This window comes from Mustela nigripes, chromosome 2 (assembly GCF_022355385.1).
Source record: "Mustela nigripes isolate SB6536 chromosome 2, MUSNIG.SB6536, whole genome shotgun sequence".
NCBI classification, from domain to species: Eukaryota; Metazoa; Chordata; class Mammalia; order Carnivora; family Mustelidae; genus Mustela; species Mustela nigripes.
Genome location: NC_081558.1, coordinates 27,112,892 through 27,138,094, shown reverse-complemented (window position 1 = coordinate 27,138,094; position 25,203 = coordinate 27,112,892). Strand labels below are relative to the sequence as shown.

Below are 25,203 nucleotides of genomic sequence, written 5' to 3'. Positions count from 1 at the left end.
ATTCATTTGATGAAGTATTGAGGAGCCTAATTGTTTAAAGGGCAGAAATTAGTCCCTGCAAGAGTACTTTTAAAAACTGGCAAATACCAGGCATAATTACAGATTCTTTGGAAGAATCTATTTCTGTACAATAGGTTAATTGGTTATAAGTAGACAGCACTGGCCACAATTTAAACCCGGCTTCTAATTTCATCCATGATTTTTTTAACAAATATAAGTGGCTAATTATGATCAAATTAGTCCCCTTGAAGGAACAATTGTCTACTTATCCCTGATTTTCAAGATTTAAGTGGTCTAATGCACCTGCAGTTAGCTTCCCACTAGCATACTGCCTACTTCCAGAGTTATTTCCCAAAGTTGTCAAAATCTTCCCTCATCATGAGAACTCTACAGCCTGACCAATGTCTGGTTTAGATTATGATGACTTCTTTGGAAGAATCTGGGCAATTTTTAAGAAAACTGAAGCCAAAATAGAGGTTTGCCTAAGGAAGGATATTGGTTTGAGGCTGGTTGATCCGGACAATTGCCTCAATTCTCTGCACCATCCACATATAGATGATTTGTTCACCTCTTTGATTATAGAAAGGACTTACTCCTCTTTTCTTTATTTTAGTGGTGCAATCTATGCATAGACTTGGTAGCATTTACCAGTGAAATATTCAAGGGAGCAGTTTTCCAGTCCTTGGATGGAATTATTGTCTCAGCTAACTGTAAGCTGCGGAAGATCTTCACTTTAAAATGCAAGCCTCAAGACACTGCAGATAAAGACGGTATGTTCAAGTTGCTACTATGAAGATTTTTTAATTCTCCAATGTGTTTAAAGCTAGACATACCTTTGGGGCCGCCTGGGTGGCTCAGGTCATGATCCCGGGATCCTGGGATCGAGCCCCGCATCGGGCTCTCTTCTCAGTGGGGAGCCTGCTTCCCCCTCTCTCTCTGCCTGCCTCTCTGCCTACTTGTGATTTCTCTTTTTGTCAAATAAATAAAATCTTTTAAAAAAATTAGCATACCTCTGGATAGTATGAGTATAGAGTAGTGGTTTTTCTAAATTTATCTTATTTTACTGTGGAAAAAAACACTTTTTTAACATGAGATCTGTCCTCTTAATAAATTTTTAAGCTACTGCATGTTTTGGTGACAGTAGGTGCAATGCTTTGCAGCAGATCTCTAGAGTTTGCTCATTTTGATCAAAACCCATTGATTAGTAACTCCCTATTTCCCTTCACCTCAACCATTGGCAACAACCATTCCACTCTGATTCTCCTTGAATCTATTTTAGATACCTTAAGTAAGTAAAAGCATATAGTATTTGTTTGTCTGTAGTTGGCATATTTCACTTAGCAGAAGTCCTTATGGTTCATTCATGTTGTAGCATATGTCATTCTTTACTCTGAATCACGTTTATTTTTACTGTAGCTGTATGTCAAAGATATCTTTTTTATTTTTGTGATTTTTCTTCCTTTTTTGTTTTTGATAGCACTTACCATGTGAATTAGTCAGGGTTTTTATTTGCAAACAGTGTAATCCTCTCTAGGTAGTTGAAACAGAAAAGAGAATTTATTTAAGGTAATTAGCCACTTCATAGAATCTCAAGGATGCCCAGAAAGTCAGGCTTCCAGGCTATAGCCAAGAACAAACACACCCTCCACCACAAGACTGCTCCTAGGAAGACCCCTGATAGCTACTGAAACTGGACAGACTCCGTAATTCACAGCACAATGCTTGGCTCCAGGTTCCAGAATTTCTGTTACTGCTGCCCTGGAAAACTGAATGTCTTCTTCCTCACCACCCTCGCCAGAAGCAGACTTCTTCATTTTTCTCTGCTGAACAAAGGCAGAGACTCTATTTGTGTCTGATCTAGATCACATGATGCAAGGGTAGCTAACAAAGCCGGTATCTGAGTCCTGGGACTCATTGTGTAGCAAAGTAACCAAATTCACAAGGGTGTTCAAAAGGTATCACCATTCAGAGTGCCTGGGTGACTCAGTGGGTTGAGCATCTGCCTTTGGCTCAGGGTGTAATCCAGGGGTTCTGGGATCGAGCCCTGAGTTGGGCTCCCTGCTCAGTGGGGAGCCTGCTTCTCCCTCTTTTTCTGCCTCTCCCTCTGCTCACACACTCCCTCTCTCATGAGTAAATAAAATCTTAAAAAAAAAAAAAATGTCACCATTCAAAAAGCTCTGCCATTGTCTGGTGTATACTATTTCATTATTCTGTACATTTCATGAAGTCATATGAGAGACATTACATGTATAAATTTTCTGATGATCATATTAGAAAAATGAGTTATTCCTAGAAAGACAGGAAAATTCCACATTTACTATTTATTGTGTGATTAATAAATATACTCTGCAGATAACTGAACCATCTAGAATTTATAAGATGACACAAATTCTCCTGCTAAGATAGTCTTAAACAACTGAAAGTATTGAAAGAATACTGATGCTTCCTTTTGATTTTTGTCTGGGATTATTTTTAACAAAATCAATTTTTCTAGAAGCCCAGGAATCAGGGCAGCACATAAGACGGCAAAGGTGATTTCTTAGAAGTTTGTATAAAGTAGACTTCGGACTTATGCTCTGTCTGGATGAGCGTCTGAGAAATCCTTGTGTAGTTCACTCTGTGGAACAGGACACTGTGCCTATAAATTTCATTTGATAATAAAACACAGCAGTGCATTAACAGCTCCCCAGAGAGATCACAAGTCAGGAAGTGCAGCCACTCATCTTATGTACCATTTAAATGCTATACAAGAAAGTGAAAGCCTTCATTAAAAAAAATATATCACCCAACTAATAAGAAACCTCAAAATTTGTAGAAATATATGTGCATTCTAGAATTAGCAGATGAGAGGACCTGATTAGTATTTTTAAATAAATGTAAGGGAAAAAGTAAATCAAAATATGGCATATTAAATGCAAGTTTTTATCTCTGATCCTTCCTGAAGCCCCACTAAAATTACAAGAATTAAAATGGTAATAAACCCACCAGGAAGAAGAGGATGGGAGAGTAGGAAACAATAAGGAAAGTGTGGTCCTAAATTTTGTAAGATCGAGGAGTGATAACTAACTTAGAAGAGCAGAGAAAGCTGAAACTATTGGGTTTACAGAGAGGTTTGTCAATGAGAGTCATAATATAGAACCTCAGAGGAACTCCAGAATTGACAGCCCTAGGTACTGCCAAAGGCAAGGGGGTGTGGCTAAAGACAAGGAGATTAGTTAAAATTCTATATGGGTTGCTATAGAATCCCAGATCCCCCTTCCAACTACAAATAAGCAGAAAACAGGATATTTATTCTTTGGAGAAACTGGACCAGAGAACTTCTCAACTCAGATACATTGCATATGTGGTAGATAGACACTGAAACTAACAGGAAGAAAGAAAGAAATAAGGAATAGATCTATGTTTTTTTCGGTTAAGAAAATACACTGCATCTATAAAATAGGAGTAGTTTGTTCTTGCTGTATTTCAGTAAGCATTTTGTTAGAGTTTACTATATTATAAGCTTTTTATATAATTTAGAAACATTTACAGATCATAGGTGTGCAGCTTTAGGAATTAACACAAAGTGAACACATTTCTGTAACCAGCACCCAGATCAAGAAATAGAACTTTACAAACATCTCAGAAACCCTACTTAAAATCTCCTCCTAATCATGACCATCTCTCTTCTTCCCAGATATAACACTCTCCTGACTTCTAACACTACAAGTTAATTTTACCTATTTTTGAAGTTTATTTAAATAAAATCATATAGTACATATTCTTTCATATATACATTCTTTAACAAAACCTTGGGTTTGTAAGAGTCATCTATATTGCTTATTTAATTACTATACAGTATGCCATTGTGTGAACTCACCACAGTTTGTCTCTTGTAGGCAACTATGAATAGTACTGCTGGACTCAGTCTACATTTCTCTTGGAGCATGTAGGTAGGCTTTCTTTGGATATTTATCAAGGAGCTGAATGAACACATATTTCAGCATTCTTAATTTCAGTTATTATATTTTTTGATGCTAGAATTTCCATTAGATTCTTTCTTACAGTTTCCATTCTTCAGCTGAAATTCTCTATCTCACTATCGAATTTTTCAAATAGGTTAATCAAAGTTATTTCAAAAGCCTTGGCTCACAATTCCACTATGTGTCTCAATTCCAATATCTGTTTTTATTTTCTGTTTTTCTCTTATCCTTGTATCCTGATATGTCTAATAAGCTTGAATGAATACTGGACATTTCGACTCAGAAACTATACACTATTTTGAGACTCTGTATTGTATTTTCTTGTTCCGGGGACTTAAAATTTAAAAAAAAAATTAAAAAGAAGCCCAAAAGACTGAAAACAGGATCAAAATGTTAAGAATATTAGAAGTTAGTCCAAGTGGACCACCAGCAGAGTAATAAGATTCTAAGATGAGAGACTAGAGAAAACAGGAAGGATGATATGTAGGAAGATTTCCCAAAATTAAAGGCCAAGTGTTTTCACATTGACAGAGCTCATCAAAAACAAAAAATGAAAAAGAAAAAGAAAGAAAGGAAAATAAGAGCCACCGTTGTATAATTTAATAATAAGAGGGAAAAAGAGAAAAGATTATTTAAGCTTCAAGAATTTTTTAAAAATTCAAGTTGCGTGCAAAGGAGTAGGAATGAGAATAATGATGTCTGACTTCACACCACATTAGATGGCACAAGACCTTAAAACTATACCTTCAAAAGTCTAAAGAAAAATGATTTCCAACGTAGAATTCTGTACCCATCCAATTATTTTTCTTTTCCAAATATTTATTTAAATTCTAGTTAGTTAACATATAGCATAATATTGGTTTCATGAGTAGAATTTAGTGATTCACCCCTTACATAGAACACCCAGTGCTCATCATAACAAGTGCATTCCTTAATATGCATCACCCCATTAGCCCATCCCTCTCCCACTTCTTTCCATCAACCTCAGTTCGTTCTCTATCATTAGGAGTCTCTTAATGGTTTGTCTCCTCCTCTCTCTTTCTCTCTTTTTCTTTTCCCTTCCCACATGTTCATCTGTTTTTTCCCTAAATTACATATATGAGTGAAATCATATGGTATTTTTCTTTCTCTGACTGACTTTTTGACTTATTTCACTTAGCATGATACACTCTAGCCTCCTTCACATCACTGCAAATGGCAAGATTTCATTCTTTTTGATGGCTCTTCATGACTACAGTAATATAGTCATAGTTTGGTTATTGTTAATAATGCTGTTATAAACATTGGGGTGCATGAACCCCTTCAAATCTATATTTTGGTGTCCTTTGGGTAACTACCTCAATGTGCAATTGCTGAATTGTAGGGTGGTTCTATTTTTAACTTTTTGAGGAACCACCATACCATTTTCCAGAGTGGCTGCACCAGCTTGTATTCCCACCAGCAGTGTAAGAGGGCTCCCCTTTCTCTGCATCCTCACCAACATCTGTTGTTTCCTGTGTTGTTAATTTTATCTATTCTGACAGGTGTGAGGTGATATCTCATTATGGTTTTGATTTATATTTCCATGATAATGAGTGATATTGAGCATTGTTTCATGGGTCTGTTAGCCATCTGGATGTCTTCTTTGAAAAATGTTTATTCATGTCTTCTGCCCTTTCTTAATGGGGTTATTTGGGTTTGGGGTGTTGAATTTGATAAGTTCTTTACAGACTTTGGATACTAACTCTTTATCAGATAGTCATTTGCAGATACGTTTTTCCATTCCATAGGATGCCTTTTAGACTGTTGATTTCCTTCATTCTGCAGAAGATTATTATCTTGATGTAGTCCCAATAGTTCATTTTTATTTTGTTTCCTTTGCCTCTGGCAACATGTCTAGTAAGAAGTTGTTATGGCTGACGTGACAGAGGTTGCTGCCTGTGTTCTCCTCAAGGATTTTGAAGGGATTTTCCTGTTTCACATTTAGGTCTTTCATCCATTTTGAATTTATTTTTGTGTGTGGTGTAAGAAAGTGGTTCAATTTCATTCTTCTGCATGCTGCTGTCCAGTTTTCCCAACACCATTTGTTGAAGAGACAGTCTTTTTTCCATCAGATATTCTTTCCTGCTTTGTTGAAGATTACCATATAGTTGTGGACCCATTTCTGGGCTCTTTATTCTGTTCCATTAATCTATGAGTCTGTTTTTGTGTCAGTGCCATACTGTCTTGATGACTACAGTAATATAGTTTGAAGTCCAGAATTGTGAGGCTCCTGCGTTGCTTTTATTTTTCAGGATTGCTTGGGCTAATCAGGTCTTTTGTGGTTCAATATTTTTTCCAAAATACAAGTCAGAGATAATACCTAAAGCACAAGTTCAGAAATGTCAATATAAGGCTGCAATTATATATTAAACACAGAAGTACGTGCCAGAAGATTTAGAAGCTATTGCTGAAAGACTTGAGACTAGGCCATGTGTGAGGTAGGAGGGTAGCAGTTAGGGAATAATGCCTTTTTCTCGTAATTGTAGTGCCATTTGTATTTTTGAACAATATACATATATTTTGTTTTATAATTAATTTTTTAATAGTGAATGGAATAATCTAAAAAATTCCAAGAACAAATATTGGCATGATTTCTTTTAGGTTTTCAAAAGGCCTGGAAAAAAGGCTAATGAATGTGGCAACTCAGATTGCCTAAAATGTTCTGAATAGACTTGGGGAAGCATGGTGTGGTTCTGGGTGCTGTGGAATATAACCCTCTATTCCTCATTTAGCTTCCAGGACTTAACCTTGCACAAGTGCTCACCCCATCTCTATATGCTTCAGTTTCTATGTCAGTAAAATGAGGATAATTGTTCCCTGGTTAAGTAAAATACTATTACATTCCCACTAAAAGCATAACATGTGTAAACTGGGTACATCTTGGAGAAGTTAAATTGATACTGTAGCAACTAAAGGCACAGATTAATGGTCTCTGAACATTATTTCCTCATTAGTTATTATAAGGTTGTTTTGAAGATCCACTAAAACAAATATATATATATATATATATATATATATATATGAAAAGATATAAACTGTAATTCATTGTGTAGATGCTAACCATTTATCTAGCTCCTACAGTCAGGCACTGAGATGACACAGCCCCTGCTTCAAGGAGCTTGGAATCTCTCAGGGAAATTTATATGTACATATTGATTGTTATACCTGGAGGAAGCTTCCCTAATGGGCTTAACAAGCACTGGGAGGAGAATTTGAGGCACTTAACTCTAACTTGAAAGAGCCACTTGGAGAGGTACTTGGATTTCACAGACCTACCAAGTTATGAAAAACTTGACTAACATAAGGTTGCCAACTTTTAAATTCACCAAATCAGAGCATTAGAACAGACAAACAAGAAAAACTACAATTATTCTAATCACTTAATTAATTGGAAAGATTTAAACACTCACATATTAGGAAGGTATTAATTTCAAAATAAAGGCTGATATTTTCACCACAGACCAGTGAAAATGACTTAATGGTTCAGTATCTATCCATAGAGCAGTGTTAGGTGTGTACTCACATGAAGAAACAAATTATCCAAACTATATCCTGAAGGATAAATAATAATTTCTCAACTAATGAAGTAATTTTCAGGTAATGAAAGTTGACAACAAGAAAGGAAAGCATTTCAGGAAAAGGAAGAGTGATATGTATAAAGACATGGCATTATGAGTAGATCTGATCCATTCAAGGAACAGGGAGTTCATTATGGCATATGGCAGAGGTGGAAGGAATGATTTAATATACTATTTTTTACTAGGTTGCATACTTTGACACAAAGAGCTAGAGCAGTTTTCCTGTCCTCAGAGTTCTCTGTGTAATTGTGAACACCAGAAAAGTAAACACTGCAAGAGTTCATTGTCAAGACAATTTGATAAAAGAGAACAAAGGATAACACAGCATGGGGCAAATTGAGTGTCCCTGGTCAAGGAAGTTGGCAGCAGAAATGATAACAATGATGGTGGTGCTAATAGAAACAGTAGGTGTTCTAACACTTTATATATATGAATTTAATGCTATACAAACTCTATAAAGTAGGTATTATTATCATCTCCATTTTATAGATAGGGAAGTTTAGGCACAGAGAAGTCAGATAATGTGCCAGTGTCACAAAATTGTTAAGTAGTAGAGGCAGGTTTTGAACCCTGACAGTAGGACTCGAGTTTTTACTCCTACTTACTATAGTGTACTGCCTTCCTTGGGAGAATGAAAAGGAGGGGAAATTTTAAAAAGAAAAGAGAGAGAGAGAAAAGACATCAAGGAATAAGAATGCCAAAAGATGGTGACTAGCTGTGTTAAGTGTGTCTGTATTCAATAAGTAATGGATGTCCCTTTGCCTTCCATACTGAAGATGGGAGTGGGGGGGACATCTTCTGCAGAGACAGTTCTATTAGTCACGAGGTTGAGACTTTTATCATAGGAAACTCTTTTCCCTGTTTCTTACATTTCATTCTGAGGTTCAATTTAAAGATAGTGTATTAAAATGCTTGCTTAAACTCAGTACCTGTTTCCCTTAGTTTATTTAAGCTGCTACATTTCACCCTAGAACTCTTAAACTCACCCAAGCTAGGAAATGTTGCCTAATTCCATTGCTGTTCTCTGTTTACACAGTGGAATATAATAGAAAGTGAATTATTGGGACCCTAAAACAAGAAATTAACCAGGTTTTCACTTGGCCAGAGGAATGGCTGATGCTGGACAAGTAGTAAAGCATGCTGATTCAATTGAATTTATGACTTATGGTTCCTGAGGGAACATGGGCTAGCACTTTTAGGCATTTGTATGACTGAATTATTGACTAACTCATATCATTCTGCGTCTAAAAAAATGAACAATATATGTACAGATGTTAGATAAGAGAAAAACAAGAGGAGAGCCAAGAGAAGAAACGAAAGAGCACAATTATCCACTAGGTAAGGATTTATGTTCTACTGGTGATGATTTTACAGGTCTCCTGACACCAGAGTTCATTGCTTTCTAAAATATCAGCACTTGGGCATATGTGTTCTGTGTTAAGGAATGCAAGAAGAGGAGAATAATTAAAAGTATGATTTCAGGGGCGCCTGGGTGGCTCAGTGGGTTGAGCCTCTGCCTTTGGCTCAGGTCATGATCCCAAGGGCCTGGGATCGAGTCCCGCATTGGGCTCTCTGCTCAGCAGGGAGCCTGCTTCTCCTCATCTCTCTCTGTCTGTCTCTCTGCCTATTTGTGATCTCTCTCTCTGTCAAATAAATAAATAAAATCTTTAAAAAAAAAAAAAGGTATGATTTCAGACTGAGAGTCCCTTTGAAGGCATAGGTTAAGTCTCCATATTTTTACCTCTAGCACATGACCTGGCACTGGTAATCTGTCATACATATATGAAGAATTGATGAAGTAAGAGTTGGCTAATTGTTTGTTCAATTATTCATTCAGTCATTCTCTCTATTCAGTAAGCCTTCTGAATGTCAAGCAATGTGAAGAAAATTATCCCTTCAAAAGCCACAGAAAAAACTAGAAATACTAATGTAGTGCCTTAATAGACTCATTGAGCAGGGACGGGCCATAGAGATAATGTAATCCAGTATCCTAATTATACAGAGAGGAAATAAGACCCATGGAAATCAAGGCATCTTGTGCTAAGGTCACAGGAGGTAGAACTCTAGGTCAGGCCTCTGACTGTTCCTTCCTCAGCAGTATACTTATTTACCTTCCTCAATAACTGGAACTCCTTAGTGTTTTTAATAATCAGCATTGTTGAGTGTTTTCCTGCCCCTCTCTCTCCAGGTCAGGTGATACACATCATATTCAGATCTCTTCAGTTTAAGGCTGCATTCCCACTCCTTCTTGCAGCAGAGTCGAACTCAGATTACCCTTGCCTAGAAAACCACCTCAGGGCAAGGAAAAAGGGGTAAGATCTCTGCATAGCAGAGGTTTCCAGCCAATAGTAGATCTCACAAAAATGGATTATGTATATCTATATATCAAAGACACAGATGTATATTGATAAACATATCAATTGTTTTTATAAGTAGGCATTATCAATATTTATAATAGAACTTCATATCTTAAAAACTCTAAGGATAACAATTCCATTTATAATGTCATCCCAAATAATTAAATACCTAGAAATAAATTTAATCAAGGAAATGAAAAACTTCTTCACTGAAAACTATAAAACATTGTTAAAGGAAGTTAAAGAAGACCTAAGTGAATAGAAATAAATACACCCAACAGGTATGGATTGAAAGACTTGATATTGTTAAGATGTCGGTATGACCCAAAGAGATCTAGAGATTCAGTGCAATCTCTCAGTATTTCAATGGCCTTTTTTGCAGAAATGAAAAAGCTGATCCTCAAATTCATATGGAATTGCAAGGGGGCCAAAATATCCAAAAACAATTTGAAAAAGAAGAACAAAGTCGGAGGATTCACACTTCCCAATTTCAAAACTTAATTCAAGAGTTGCAGTAATCAAAACAGGCTGGTATAGTTAGAATGGACATATACACCAATGGAATAGAATTGAGTCCAGAAATGAATCTGTCTAATTTTGACAGGGAGACCAAGAACATTCAATGAGGAAAAAGGAGACTTCAACAAATGGTTCTGGGACAATTCGATATCCACACACAAAATAATGAGTATATAAAAACTAACTCAAATGGATCAGCGACCTAAATATAAGAACTAAATAAAACTCTTAGGAAAAAAATAGAGCTTAATCTTCATGACCTTAGGTTAACCCCAAAGCACAGCGTCAAAATTTTAAAAATAAATAAATTGGACATTAAAATTTAATGCCTTTGTATATCAAAGGACACTTAAGAAATTGAAAAGACTACCTGCAGAATGGGAGAAAATATTTGCAAATCATATATTTTATAGAATAAATATTCTGATTCTACATATATATATATATAGAGAGAGAGAGAGAGAGGGTGTGTGTGTGTGTGTATGGATATATATATATATATATATATATATATATATATATATGGAATATTCTGATATCTTCCAGTATCTAGACTACATAAAGGACTCTTTTAACTCTACAACAGAAAGAGACACAACCCAATAAAAAATGTCTGAAGGACTAAACTGCTGTAGATATATCTCTGAAAAAGATATACAAATAATTGATAAACATGAAAAACTGCTCAGCATTAGTTATTAGGGAAATGCAAATCAAAACCACAGTGAGATACCACTGCACGCTCACTAGGATGACTATAATTTTTTTTAATAGAAAACAAGTGTTGGTAAGGGTGTAGAGAAATTGGAATTCTTGTACATTGTTAATGGGAACGCAAAATGGTTCACCCACTATAGAAGACAGTTTGGCAGTTCCTGAAAATGTTAAACACATAATTACCATATGCATCTGCAGTGCCACTCCTTGGTATATACCCAAAAGAATGGAAAACAGATACATGTACATGTTTGTTCACTGCAGTGTTATTCACAATAACCAAAATGTGGAAACAGCCCAAATGTTCATCACCAGATGAATGGATAAACAAAACATGGTATGTGTTTAACACATAGTCACATATTGCATGATTCCATTTATATGAGATTTCGATAAATCCATAAAGAAAGAATGCAGGTTTGTTGTTGCCAGGGAGTGGGAGTTGGAGAGAATGGACAGAAGCTGGCTAATGGATAAGGAATTCTGCTTTGGAATGATGGAAGTGTTTTAGAGCTATATAGAGGTGGTGGTTGCAGAACACTCTGAATGTACTATGTACGGATGAATTGTTCATTTTAAAATGTTTAATTTTTACTGATACATTAATGTGAATTTCCCCTAAATAAAATATAAAAAAAAAAAAACTAAAGGCATGATTCATTTCAGGATAGCCAAGTGTTTGGTGTAGTTCAGACTTATTTACCCCTTTAAATATCAGCACCCTTTATTATAAAAAACACATGCTAAAGCACTGTGGTTTTGTCTCCCTTATAATGAAATAGTTGACATAAGTATTTGTCTGTTATTAATAATAAACAGTTACATAATAATTCCTATGTACCAGGCCCTGTTCTTAGGCCCTTACAAACATTAACTTATTTAATCATCATAATAACCCTATACAGTATTATTTTCTAATCCATATTTTACAGATAAGATGACCCAGGGCACAGAGAGGTAACTTACCTTGCCAAGATCACACAGCTAATAAGTGATGTTTTGGTTTGTTTGGTTTTTTTATTTATTTGTTGTTCAGTTATAAGTGATTTTTTTATTAACATATAATGTATTATTTGCTTCAGGGGTACAGGTCTGTAAATCATCAGTCTTACACAATTCACAGCACTCACCATAGCACATGTTTTAATGCATAAAGAGCATTTGTATGTGTTAAAATTGGTGACTTAATTTTTTTTTTTTAAGATTAATTTCTTTGAGAGAGAACATGTGCCTTCCTGCAAGCAATGGGAGGGACAGAGAGGGAGAGAGAGAATGTCCAGTGAAATCCCTGCTGAGTACAGAGCCCGAAGCAGGACTTGATTTCACAACCCTCAGATCATGACCTGAGCCAAAATTGAGTGGGATGCTTACCCAGCTAAGCCCCCCAGACACCCAGTGACTTAATTTTTAAAGCTAGTTAAGATCTTCATCAGAGATCTACAACACCTACAGAATGGTTCACATTATGTGGCATTATAGACAAAGCCAAACAGGATTACAAAATCACTCAAAACATTCTAATATACTAACTCATACTGGGAACAAAGACAGCAAAAAAAAAAAAAAAAAAACCACCATGTGGTTGTGGTTCGATGCTACATGAGCAAATCTGTTAGTTCTCTCTTAGCCTTCTCCTTTCGTTTTGGCATTCTGAGCTGACCATTCCAGCCAACATTGTGTCCTTTCAGATTTGTTAGCAAAAGCACCTTAAATCAACTGTGTCATTTTCCAGTGTTAATCAAGCAGTCTGCTTGTTTCCATACACATCTCTTACAGAAAATAGAACTTGTCTGGAAGAACAATTCAGATAGGCCTTGGTCCCTTAGTATCTGATTACCACTTTGACTTGTTATTTGCCATCTGGGGAGAAAGATATGATATCCAAATAAAATGTGTGTGGAACACTTCTCAGGAAATAGCTGAGCAAAGAACAACCAAAGAAGAAAAGTGGAAAACTTGGCCGCTGCTTTTAATCTAGGTCAGCTCTTATTAAGGGGCCTTCATCTGGAGGTGGGCTCCAAGATGGCAAAGAAGTAGGAGACCTAAATTTCATCTGGTCCCAGGAATTCAGCTAGATAGTTACCAAACCATTCTGAACACCTATGAACTCCACGGGATAGCAGCAACTCCATGAACAGAAAAGCGACCACTTTCTGGAAGGTAGGACATGTGGAGAAGTGAATCAAAGGCGATATCTGGGAAAATAGACCGCAGGGGGTGGGGGGAAGAAGCCTCTGTCAGTCAGCTCCCAGCAAGTGGTAGAGCAACAGAGCACAAAATCAGAACTCTTGGAAGTCTGCTCGCCTGAGGGACATCACTCTGGTTGCTAAGCAGGGGATAGAACCTCACTGGGACAGTGTGGTCTCAGGACCCCTCAGGGTCACGAAAGACCTGGGGTTCCGGAGTGCTGCAGAGGTCCCATGTATCAGAGCAGGGAAACCGGCTGTGGAGATGGAGCTGAGGAGTGTGCTTTCAGCTCAGGGTTGCCCTAAACCTTGATCTGCAGCACAGTCAGACCTCCTGGAAGAGCAGAGGCCCAACAAGCAACAGATCCAGAGAGACCCCCTCACTTCCTCCCCTGGGAGGAGTGGCACAAGAGCACACTGCAGGAATCTACTGGGGTTGGAGAATCCAAATGGGTCTGTGAGCCAGAGATAGAAATGCCCACTCACAGGCTGGGTGAGAATGGAGTGTGGCTGGGTGATTGACTGCTTTTCTCTGAGGACTCACTCAGGAGTGGGACCCTGAGTTCATGGCCTCCTCCAGGGCTAGAGACCAAAATATACCCCAAATCTAGTACATGCTTTGTTCTATTCACCTCCCTGATCAAATTCTTTTTTTTTTTTTTTAATTATCCTTCTTTCTTTTTTCAGCCAATTTCTTTATCACTTCCTTTTTTAAAACTTTTTAATTTTCATTTTTACAATCATATACTATCCTTACATTGTATTTACCCTTGTTTTTGCATATATATGTTTTTCTTTCCTTAAAATTTTGAGAGGCAGTTTCTTCTAACAGACCAAATTACACCCAAAAAAACGGAGCCAAAAGTCTGTGGCTCTGTTCTGTTTACCAGCCTGATCATATTCTTTTTTTTTTCCCTTTCTTCCCCCACCCCCCACCCTGGTTTTGGATCTCTTCTGATTTGTTTAATGTATATTTTATGGGGTCATTTTTACCCTTGTAGCATTTTGTTCTCTTGTTCATCTATTCCTCTACAGACAAAATTACAAAATGGAAAATCTCACCTAAAAAAAAAAAAAAAGAATAAGAGGCAATACTACAGACTGCCTGCCAGGGAGCTAATCAACATGGACATTAGTAAGTTGTCAGAACTATAGTTCAGAATGACAATTGTAAAGACGCTGACTGGGCTTGAAAAAAGCATGGAAGATACTAGAAAGTCCTTTTCTGGAGAAGTAAAATCTAACCAAGTCAAAATAAAAAGGCTATTAATGAGGTGCAATAAGAAATGGAGGCTCTAAACACTAGGACAAATAAGGCAGAAGAGAGAATTGGTGATCTAAAAGACCAAATGATGAAGAATAAAGAAGCTGAGAGAAAGAGAGAGAAACAATTACTGGACCACAAGGTGAGAATTCAAGAGGTAAGTGATACCATAAAATGAAACAACACTAGAATAATTGAGATCCCAGAAGAAGGAGGAGAGGGGTAGAACATATATTGGAGCAAATTATAGCAGAGAATTTCCACAATTTGGGGAAGGACACAGGCATCAAAATCCAGGAAGCATAGACAGCCCCCCCTTAAAATAAAAAATAGGTCAACATCCAACTAATAGGAAAATGTACAAATCTCAGAGACAAAGAGAAAATCCCGAAAGCAGCTTGGGACAGAGGAGGTAGGTCTACAGTGTTAGAAGCATTATGTTGGCAACAGACCTATCTACAGAGACCTGGCAGTTTTCTCATTTACTTCAGAGCACTAAACAAAATTATGCAGCCAAGAATACTATATCCAGCTAGGCTGTCATTGAAAATAGAAGGAAAGATAAAAAGCTCCCAGGACAAACAAAAAGATTTGTGATCACCAAACCAGCCATACAAGAAATTTTGAAAGAGGTCCTCTAAGCAAAGAGAGAACATGAAAGTAACAGACCAGGAAGGAAGAGAGACAATATACAGTAACAGTCACCTTATAGGCAATACAATTAATATCTTTCAGTAGTTAACCTGAATGTAATGAGCTAATGTTCAAAAGAAACAGGGTATCAGAATGGATTTTTTAAAAAAGAGCCATTGATATTCTACCTACAATAAACTCATTTGAGACCCAAAGACCCATCCAGACTTAAAGTGAGTGGGTGGAAGACAATTTACCATGATAATGGACATCAAAAGAAAGCTGGGGTGGCAATCCTTATATCAGACAAATTAGATTTTAAGCCAAAGACTGTAATAAGAGATGAGGAAGGACACTATATCATGCTTAAAGGATCTATCCAACAAGAAGATCTAACAATTTAAAATATCTATGCCCCTAACATGGGAGCAGCCAATTATATAAGCCAATTAATAGCAAAATCAAAGAAACACATTGACAATAATATAATAATAGCAGGGAACTTTAACACCCACCCTTACTGAAATGGACAGATCATCTAAGCAGAAGAACAAGGAAACAAGGGCTTTAAATGACACACTGGACTAGATGGACTTCACAGATATAGTCAGAACATTTCACCCCAAAACAACAGAATAAACATTCTTCTCTAGTGCACATGGAACATTATCCAGAATAGATCACATCCTGGGTCACAAATCAGATCTCAACCAGTACCAAAAGACTGGGATCATTCCCTGCATATTTTTAGACCACAGTGCTCTGAAACTAAAACTCAATCACAAGAGGAAAGTTGGAAAGAACTCAAATACATGGAGGTTAAAGAGCATTCTACTAAAGAACGAATGGGTCAACCAGGAAATTAAAGAAGAATTTAAAAAATTCATGGAAACAAATGAAAATGAAAACACGACTGTTCAAAACTTTGGGACACAGCCAAGGCGGTCCCGAGAGGAATGTATATAGCAATACAATCCTTTCTCATGAAACAAGAAAGTTCTCAAGTACACAACCTAACCCTACACCTAAAGGAGCTGGAGAAATAACAGCAAAGAAAGCCTAAACCCAGCAGGAGAAGAGAATTATTAATACCAGAGCAGAAATCAATGAAACAGAAACCTAAAGAACAGTAGAACAAATCAACGAAAGTAGGAGCTGGTTCTTCAAAAGAATTAATAAGATTGATAAACACCTGGCCAGACTTATCAAAAAGAAAAGAGAAAGGACCCAAATGAATAAAATCATGAATGAAAGAGGAGAGACCACAACTAACACCAAAGAAATACAAACAATTATAAGAACACATTATAAGCAACCATACCCCAGCAAATTTTGACAAACCAGAAGAAATGGATGCATTCCTAGAGACATATAAACTACCAAAACTGAAAGAGGAAGAAAGAGAAAACTTGAAAGAGAAAACCCATAACCAGTGAGGGGATTGAAGCAGTCATCAAAAATCTCCCAATGAACAAGAGCCCCGGGCCAGATGGAATTCTCAGAATTCTCCCAAGCATAGAAAGAAGAATTAATACCTGAAACTCTTTCTCCTGAAACTGTTAAAAAAAAAAAAAAAGAGAGAGAAAGAAAGAAAGAAAGAAATGGAAGGAAAACTTTCAAACTCATTTTATGAGGCCAGAATTACCTTGATCCCAAAACCAGAAAAAGACCCCATCAAAAAGGAGAATTACAGACCAATATCCTTCATGAATACGGATGCAAAAATTCTCACCAAAATACTAGCCAATAGGATCCAACAGTACATTAAAAGGATTATTCACCACAACCAAGTGGGGTTTATTCCTGGGCCGCAAGGTTGGTTTCAGTATTCACAAATCAATCAATGTCATACACTACATTAATCAAGGAAAGGACAAGAACCATATGATTCTCTCAATTGATGCAGAAAAAGCATTTGACAAAGCATCCCTTGATTAAAACTCCTCACAGTATAGGGGTAGAGGGTACATACCTCAACATCATAAAAGCCATCTATGAAAAACCCATAGCAAATATCATTCTCAAAGGGGAAAAACTGAGAGCTTTTCCCCTAAGGTCAGGTAGGTACATGGCAGAGATATCCACTATCGGCACTACTAATCATCATAGTACTGAATGTCCTAGCCTCAACAACAGACAACAAAAAGAAATAAAAGGCATCTGAATTGGCAAAGAAGTCAAATTCTCACTCTTTGTAGATGTTATGGTATTTTATGTGGAAAACCCAAAGACTCCACCCCAGAACTTCTGGAACTCACACAGGAATTCAGTAAATGGCAGCATATAAAATGAATGCATAGAATGCATTTCTATACACCAACAACAAGACTGAAGAAAGAGAAATTAAGGAGTAGATACCATTTACAATTGCACCAAAAACCATAAGATACCTAGGAATAAATCCAACCAAAGAGACAAAGGATCTGCACTCAGAAAACTATAGACTACTCATGAAAGAAATTCAGGAAGACACAAAGAAATGGAAAAATGTTCCTTGCTCATGGGTTAGAAGGAAAAATAGTGTTAAAATGTCTATGCTGCATAGAGCAATCTACACATTTAATGCAATTTCTATCAAAATACTATCAACTTTTTTCACTGAGCTGGAAAAAGTAATCCTAAAATTTGTATGAAACCAGAAAAGACCCCAAATAGAGGAATGTTGAAAAAGAACAGCAAAGTTGATGGCATCACAATTCCAGACTTGAAGCTCTATTCCAAAGCTGTAATCATCAATATAGTATGCTACTGGCACAAAACAGACACATAGATCAATGGAACGGAGCAGAGAACCCAGAAATGGACTCCCAACTCCATGGCCAACTAATCTTTGACAAAGCAGTAAAGAATGTCCAATGGAAAAATTAGTCTCATCAACAAATGGTGTTGGGAAAATTGGATGGCCACATGCAGAAGAATGAACCTGGACCATTTCCTTACACCACACACAAAAATAGACTTAAAATGGGTGAAAGACCTGAGTGTGAGGCAGGAATCCGTCAAAATCTTGAGGAGAACACAGACTGTACCTCTTCGACCTCAGCCGCAGCAACTTCTTCCTAAACACATCACCAAAGGCAAGGGAAGAAAGGGCAAAAATGAACTATTGGGACTTCATTGAGATCAAAAGCTCTTGCAAAACAAAAGAAACAATCAACAAAACCAAAAGACAAATGACAGAACGGGAGAAAATATTTGCAAATGACATATCAGATAAAGAGCTAGTATCCAAAATCCATAAAGAACTTATCAAACTCAGCACCCAGAGAACAAAGAATCCAGTCTAGAAATGGGCAGAAGATATGAACATTTTGGCAAAGAAGACATTCGGATGGCCAACAGACACATGAAAAAGTGCTCAACGTCACTTGGCATCAGGGAAATACAGATCAAAACCACAGTGAGATACCACCTCACACCAGTCAGAATTACTAAAATTAACAGGTCAGGAAACAACAGATGTTAGTGAGGATGTAGAGAAAGGGGAACCCTCCTACACTGTTAGAGGGAATGCAAGCTGAAGCAGACACTCTGGAAAACCATATGGAGGTTCCTCAAAAAGTTGAAAATATAGCTACACTATGACCCAGCAATTGCCCTACTGGGTATTTTACCCCAAAATACAAATGTAGTGATCCAAAGGAGTTCATGTACCCCAATGTTTATAGCAGCAATGTCCACAGTAGCCAAACTATGGAAAGAGCCTAAAAGTCCATCAGCAGAAAAATGGGATATATATATATATATATATATACACAAAATGGAATACTATGCAGCCATCAAAAGAAACGAAATCTTCCATTTGCAATGATGTGGATGGAACTAGAGGGTATTATGCTGAGCGAAATAAGTCAACAAGAGGAAGACAATTATCATATGATCTTGCTGATATGTGGAATTTGAGAAAAAAGGCAGAGGATCATGAGGGAAGGGAGGAAAAAATGAAATGGGATGAAACCAGAGAGGGAAACAAACCATAAGAGACTCTTCATCTCAGGAAACAAACTGAGGGTTGCTGGAGTGGAGGGGGTGTGAGGCATGGGGCATGGGGTGGCTGGCTGATGGACACTGGGGAGGGTATATGCTATGGTGAGTGCTATGAATTGTGTAAGACTGATGAATCACAGACCTGTACCCCTGAAACAAATAATATATCATATGTTTTATATATATATACATACATATATATCCTTCATCCATGACCATTTATTGAGTATTCCCTGTGAACCAGATGCTGTAGTAAATATATCATTGGGATTCTCTCACCATTCTGTCCCACACTAGCAGCACTTTGGCAGAATTGTCTTCTTTCACTTCCTAGAATACACCAGAGTTCTTCCACCTTCAGAGGCTTCAAATGCTCTGTTCCCTACACCTGAATGATCCCTCCGATCCATTTCACCAGGGGACCTTCTGCTTATCTTTTATGTCTCAGCTTAAATGTCTCTTTATCAGGGGTTCCTGAGGACTCAGTTGTTAAACGACTGCCTTCGGCTCAGGTGATGATCCTGGGCTCCCAGTATCGAGTCCAGCATCAGGTTCCCTGCTCTCTCTCTCATTCTCTCTCTAAAATAAATAAATAAAATCTTCTTAAAAAGAAAAGATAAATAAATTTCTCTTTATCAGGAAAGACTTTCCCTGCCACCCTTTACCTCTTTCATTACATCTTGAACTTTTCCTTCAGAGCACTTAATAAAATTATAATTAAGTAGTTATTTATAATATAATTTGTTTCATATTCTCTGTTAAGTGTAAGCTTCAAAAAGACAGGACAGAGTCCCTCTGTCTCTCCACGCAATTCCCTGGCATACAGTAGAAACTCAAAAAGTATTTGCTGAATGATAAAATGAGTAAACGAATGAGTGAGGGCAGACCATGCCCTGTATGTACTCACAGTTTAGCACTATTTATTTTCTATGTAGAATCCATGCTGTGTTCAGAATTCTTTTTTTTTTTTAATTTATTCGAGAGAGCATAAGCGAGAAACAGCAGGAGCAGGGGTGGAGGGGCAGAGCAGAGGGAGAAGCAGGCTCCCTGCAGAGCAGAGAGCATGCAGGACACAGGGCTGGATCCCAGGACCCTGAGAGCATGACCTGAGCCAAAGACAGACACTTAACTGAATAGGCACCCAGGTGCCCGTGAAATTCTTATTTTTTAATTAAGCCATGAATGCTAAAAATTAAAATAAAATGGCCTAGTAATTGAATATGGAGAAGGGAGTATTTATTGGTGAGGTGGGTGGTGGGGAGCTGAGTTAACTTCCACTTTGGTTTATCAAAACATCCAACTACCAGGTCAGTAAAGCTCTTTCATAGTTTGGTTTCACAAAAATGAGACTAAAGATCCTGTCCGTGTATACCTCCACCAAGTTTGACAGTGAGTAGTTGCTAAATGGGCTTAATAATTCGCCTTTATTTTAAAAAGTAGTGAACTGGTAGTTTTTTCTTTGATTCCTCCTTTTATTTCAGGTTTTATACTGCTCGCACTCTCCCTTGATGAATAATGAGTAGTGCGACAGTTGTGGCTGCAAAACAAGAGTAGATGTATAGAAAGGAAAAGTGACACAGAAGGGATTTATCCTTTTACTGTGGAATCTGATTTGCATGTCAACCATGATCCTGTTAAAGTCAAACTGGAGTTTTGTAATAGTCTCTGCCTTGGATTTTGGGTTACCAGGAATTTTCAGCTATCTCTTGTTAGATGGAAACTCAGGTTTTGTTTTTGTATGCATTTCAAACTTTGTATGGCAGTGTACCCTGTACCATCCACAGAGTCCCTATAAGCTAACATTTCCATGACTTGTCTTTATGTGATTGAGAATACAGCATTTTATTTCAGGGTCTTAGAGCCTACAGAATTCTCTGCCTCTTTTTAATAAAAAATCTAATTTATCAATATTGGCATTGATTTGGAAATTATCTTGTTCTACCTCAGAAGAGTTTGAAATGATATGTCAAATATATATCTGGAGTTAGTTTACTTATTTTTCCAAATGTTTTCTATTTTGAGAGTTTATCTACTCAGCTACTTTATATTGATTTTCTAAATGTGGATGACAAATAAGAAATGGACCAACAAACAACACCTGAAAACTAAGATTTGTAAATCTACTGCATTTTTAAAGACTGGAACATTAAGACACTTAGAAACCATTACATTGCTGATGAGTATTCAAGTTTTTAGTTAAATGATTCATTTCCTTTTCAAGATTAGGACATTAGGGTCTAATTAGGAAACTGCCATGACTTGGGTGCATATAAACCTAACATCATTTGCCTTTATAAACGTGGTTAGAGTTTATACTTACATAGGATGTTTTTTGAGGGATGATTGGTTGAATTTTTGTTACTACTCATATTCACATATACACACACAAATTTTTTCCACTAGATTCTAAAATTAGATATTTTACTTATAAAAATTAAAAACATAGACACTTTTATGTAGAAGAAAATAAAGCCTACACTTAAGCTAACTATCAAAAGCTATTTTACATCTCAGTATATTTCATTTTAGTCTTTTTACCATGCCCACATTTTACTCATTGATTTTCTACAGTTAGAGTTTTTTATATATTACTTTCATGTAACTTCCTATCATGAATTTTTCCCACATCATTAAGCCATCTTCATAAGTAGAATTTCTTGTGGCTCTTCACTGGTAATTCAAGTTTTTTGTTTATGAGAAATTATAAACACCTATTTATATAGATCTTTTCATCTGAGTTTCTGTTTGTTTGTTTGTTTGTTTTTCTTTAGAAAAGACTCAGGGACACCTGGGTGGTGTAGTCAGTTAAGCAGGCAGCTCTTGTTTCAGCTCAGGTCATGATCTCAATGTCATCAAATCAAGCCTCAAATCCTGTGTGGGGCTCCAAGCTCAGAACAGAGTCTGCTTACGACTGTCTCTCCCTGTCCCTCCTCCTCTTCCCACCCCATGAGCATGTGCGTGTACGTTCTCTCTCTCCCTCTCTCTCTCAAATTAAAAAAAAAAAAAAATCCTTAAAAAAAAAAAAAGAAAAGATTCACAAAGTGAAATTATGGAGTAAATTGGCAGGTACATTTTTAAGGCTGTTGATACATATAGGAAAATTGCTTTTTGGAATGCTATTACCAGTTTAATTCCTACTTAATATGTATGACAGGACTTAATATCTTTGCTGTAAGAGAGGTCATACAAATGAAAATAATGTTCTAATACTGGAATGGGTTAAGAACATGAACACAAAATTTACTAAACTGGAAATTTATATATCCATATAAATATATATGAATGATACCAAATCTCATTAGGAATACAAATTATAATAATAAAACTACTATTTTAATTATAATATACTGTTCTTTCTTTGAAAGTATTCACAAGTAAGATGTTAACATTAGGGGAAACTGGGTAAAATGTATTAGGAACTCTACTATTTTTGTAAATTTTCTGTAGATCTATAATTATTTCAAAATAAAAAGTTAAAAAATAACTTTACTCATATAATGTCTCTAGGTGCTTATTCAACTATATCTTTGTGTATATTGATATTGTATATTTGTGTATATATGATTTGTGTATATTGTGATATATTGTGTATATTTATTTGTGTATATTTTTTAAAGGGTTAAAAAAAATCCCAGTGTAAATGAGCCACTGTACTTGGAGCACACCTAACTAGCTCTTTTCTTGAGTTATATTCTAGTACTAAAAAATAAGTATAAAATGAATGCTGTCATTTATTGCACAAGTCTCTGAACTTACTCTCTATGTCATACACTTTATCTCATTTAATAGTTCCTACAGTCCTACGAAATAAGCAGTAAAATTACAACATTCGTTTTACAGATGAGAAAGGCGAGGCCATAAGATTAAGTAATTCATTCAAAGTCATATTCTAAAATGTTTTACTTTAGGGGCGCCTAGGTGGCTCAGTCGTTAAACATCTGCCTTCTGCTCAGGTCATGCGTGATCCCAGGGTCCTGGGAGTCTGGTGCCCTGCTCAGTGGGGAGACTGCTTCTCCCTCTCCTCTCCCCCTGCTTGTGTTCCCTCTCTCACTGTCTCTGTCAAATAAATAAAGAAAATCTTAAAAATAATTAAAAATAAATAAAAAGTTTTACTTTAATTGGTTTCATTTATAAGATATGTCCATTTGGCAGAAATGACTTACATTTGAGGAATGAATGTTTGTCTTTACTTTCAGCTGGATATGGTGTTCCCTTTCCAACAGATGAACCTACAGACATTATTCCACGAAGCTGCCAACTAACGACAGATGTTCCACAAGTCACACAGCTGCTAAACATGACTAAACTCCGCCAAACTGAAATAAAATTTGGAGGTCATCCTCTAAGTTCAGCAGAATCAGGTATGCATCAGGCATCTAAATTTATAAGCATATTTATTTGAAAGACCAAAAAAAGGGTTAAAAAAATCCCAGTACTGCAATGATGCTTTATAGCTTGAAGTTAAAATATTAAGTCACTGTGACATTGACTCCTATCTGTGGTAAATCATTTTAAATTTCTCTTTAGCCACTAAAATATTTTCTGGGTTTTTACATACCAAATCAAAACATCCTTGATTAGTCCTCTCCCTTTCCTGTATGTTTTCAGGCCCAGCCAATTATACTTCTAAAAGATCTCTGGAATCTCTCTGCTCCACTTCTGTTGCTGCTGTCATTGATCTGGTCGCTCACCTTAGCCTCCCAGTTAATCTCCACGTTGCTGTTGGAACTATCCTTCTGATAATAGAATTAGAAATGTGAGGGGCTCCTGGGTGGCTCAGTGGGTTAAAACCTCTGCCTTCCTCTCGGGTCATGATCCCAGGATCCTGGGATGGAGCCCCACATCAGGCTCTCTGCTCTCTGCTCAACAGGGAGCCTGCTTCCTCTTCTCTCTGTCTGCCTACTTGTGATCTCTATCTGTCAGATAAATAAATAAAATCTTTTTTAAAAAATCTATAGATTTAAAAAAGAAATGTGATCATGTCTCTCTTCAGTTAAAGACCTTGAATCCCTTTCCCACTATCTTAGAAAACCAAATGAAAAAACCATTGGGAACTCACACAAAACCAACCTCCCCTATCCCAGCCTCCTTCAGAGTTTCATCTCTCATTCCCCACATACAATTTTCTGACCGCTCCGTGGGCTTCCACATGTTCATATTTGGGAATTGCTGTTTCTTGGCCTAAAACACCTTCTTCATCTTTCTGCCCAGAAACACTCCCAATTCATTTTTCTAGATCCAACTCAAACGCTACCTCTTCTGTGCAGTCTTTCCTAATTCTAACAAGCACTGTTCCCTTCTTTCCCTGACACTTTTTTCCCTTTCTTTTTTTTTTTTTTTTACAGTATTTTTTGGTATGTCTGCATTTCCCAATAAATTGTGATTTCCTCCAAAACAAACACTGTACTTCATTGTTCTATATCCCTACCATCTAACACAGTGTTTGCCACAGGGTTTGCAGCCCAGGGCTGCAAACTCAAATTACTATGGAGGCCAGCATAAATGAAGTGGGCTAGATGCCTAGATATTTGATACATAAAAACATTTTTTACTAAACAGTGAGCCTTATTGGGAGCAGAGAGGGTCCTTAGGGCGAAGGAGTCAGGTAGGGCTTCAAAGCATTGTTCTCTACTGTTAAATAAGGAACATGAACAATTATGCAAATGATAGAATAAATGGTAGTACTCAGCCCCTGTAAGGGAGCAATAGGGAGTGGTGAGGACTGTAGGAATCTAGAAGCTCATTCTCCCTCTAGAAGGGATACTGCAGTTCCATTCTAGCCAAGTGATGCCTTGCAATAATTCATGCACAGTCTCACCAGATCTTCCTTTTTTTATTTTTTTCCAAGAGGACCTAGGTAGCTCAATGTTTATAATAAATCTTCCGATTTTAAAATATTGTCTAAAGGCTAAAATTGTTTTGAAAACACTCAATGAGGGGCACCTGGGTGGCTCAGTGGCTTAAGCCTCTGCCTTTGGC

General features: G+C 36.9%; 1 protein-coding gene across 5 annotated transcripts in view; it reads left to right on the top strand.

Annotated features, from left to right (window-relative positions):
• CFAP20DC (CFAP20 domain containing) overlaps positions 1-25,203 on the top strand; it is a 251,615-nt gene that overhangs the window by 109,403 nt on the left and 117,009 nt on the right. For 4 of the 5 annotated variants that reach the window (XM_059387861.1, XM_059387860.1, XM_059387863.1 and 1 more), the window contains exons 6-7: positions 614-770; positions 23,421-23,585. In XM_059387861.1, the coding sequence (XP_059243844.1) occupies positions 614-770; positions 23,421-23,585 (322 nt within the window). Of the gene's footprint in view, positions 1-613; positions 771-3,878; positions 3,929-23,420; positions 23,586-25,203 lie in introns of those variants that run through there. The other variant, XM_059387862.1, reaches the window with a different exon arrangement.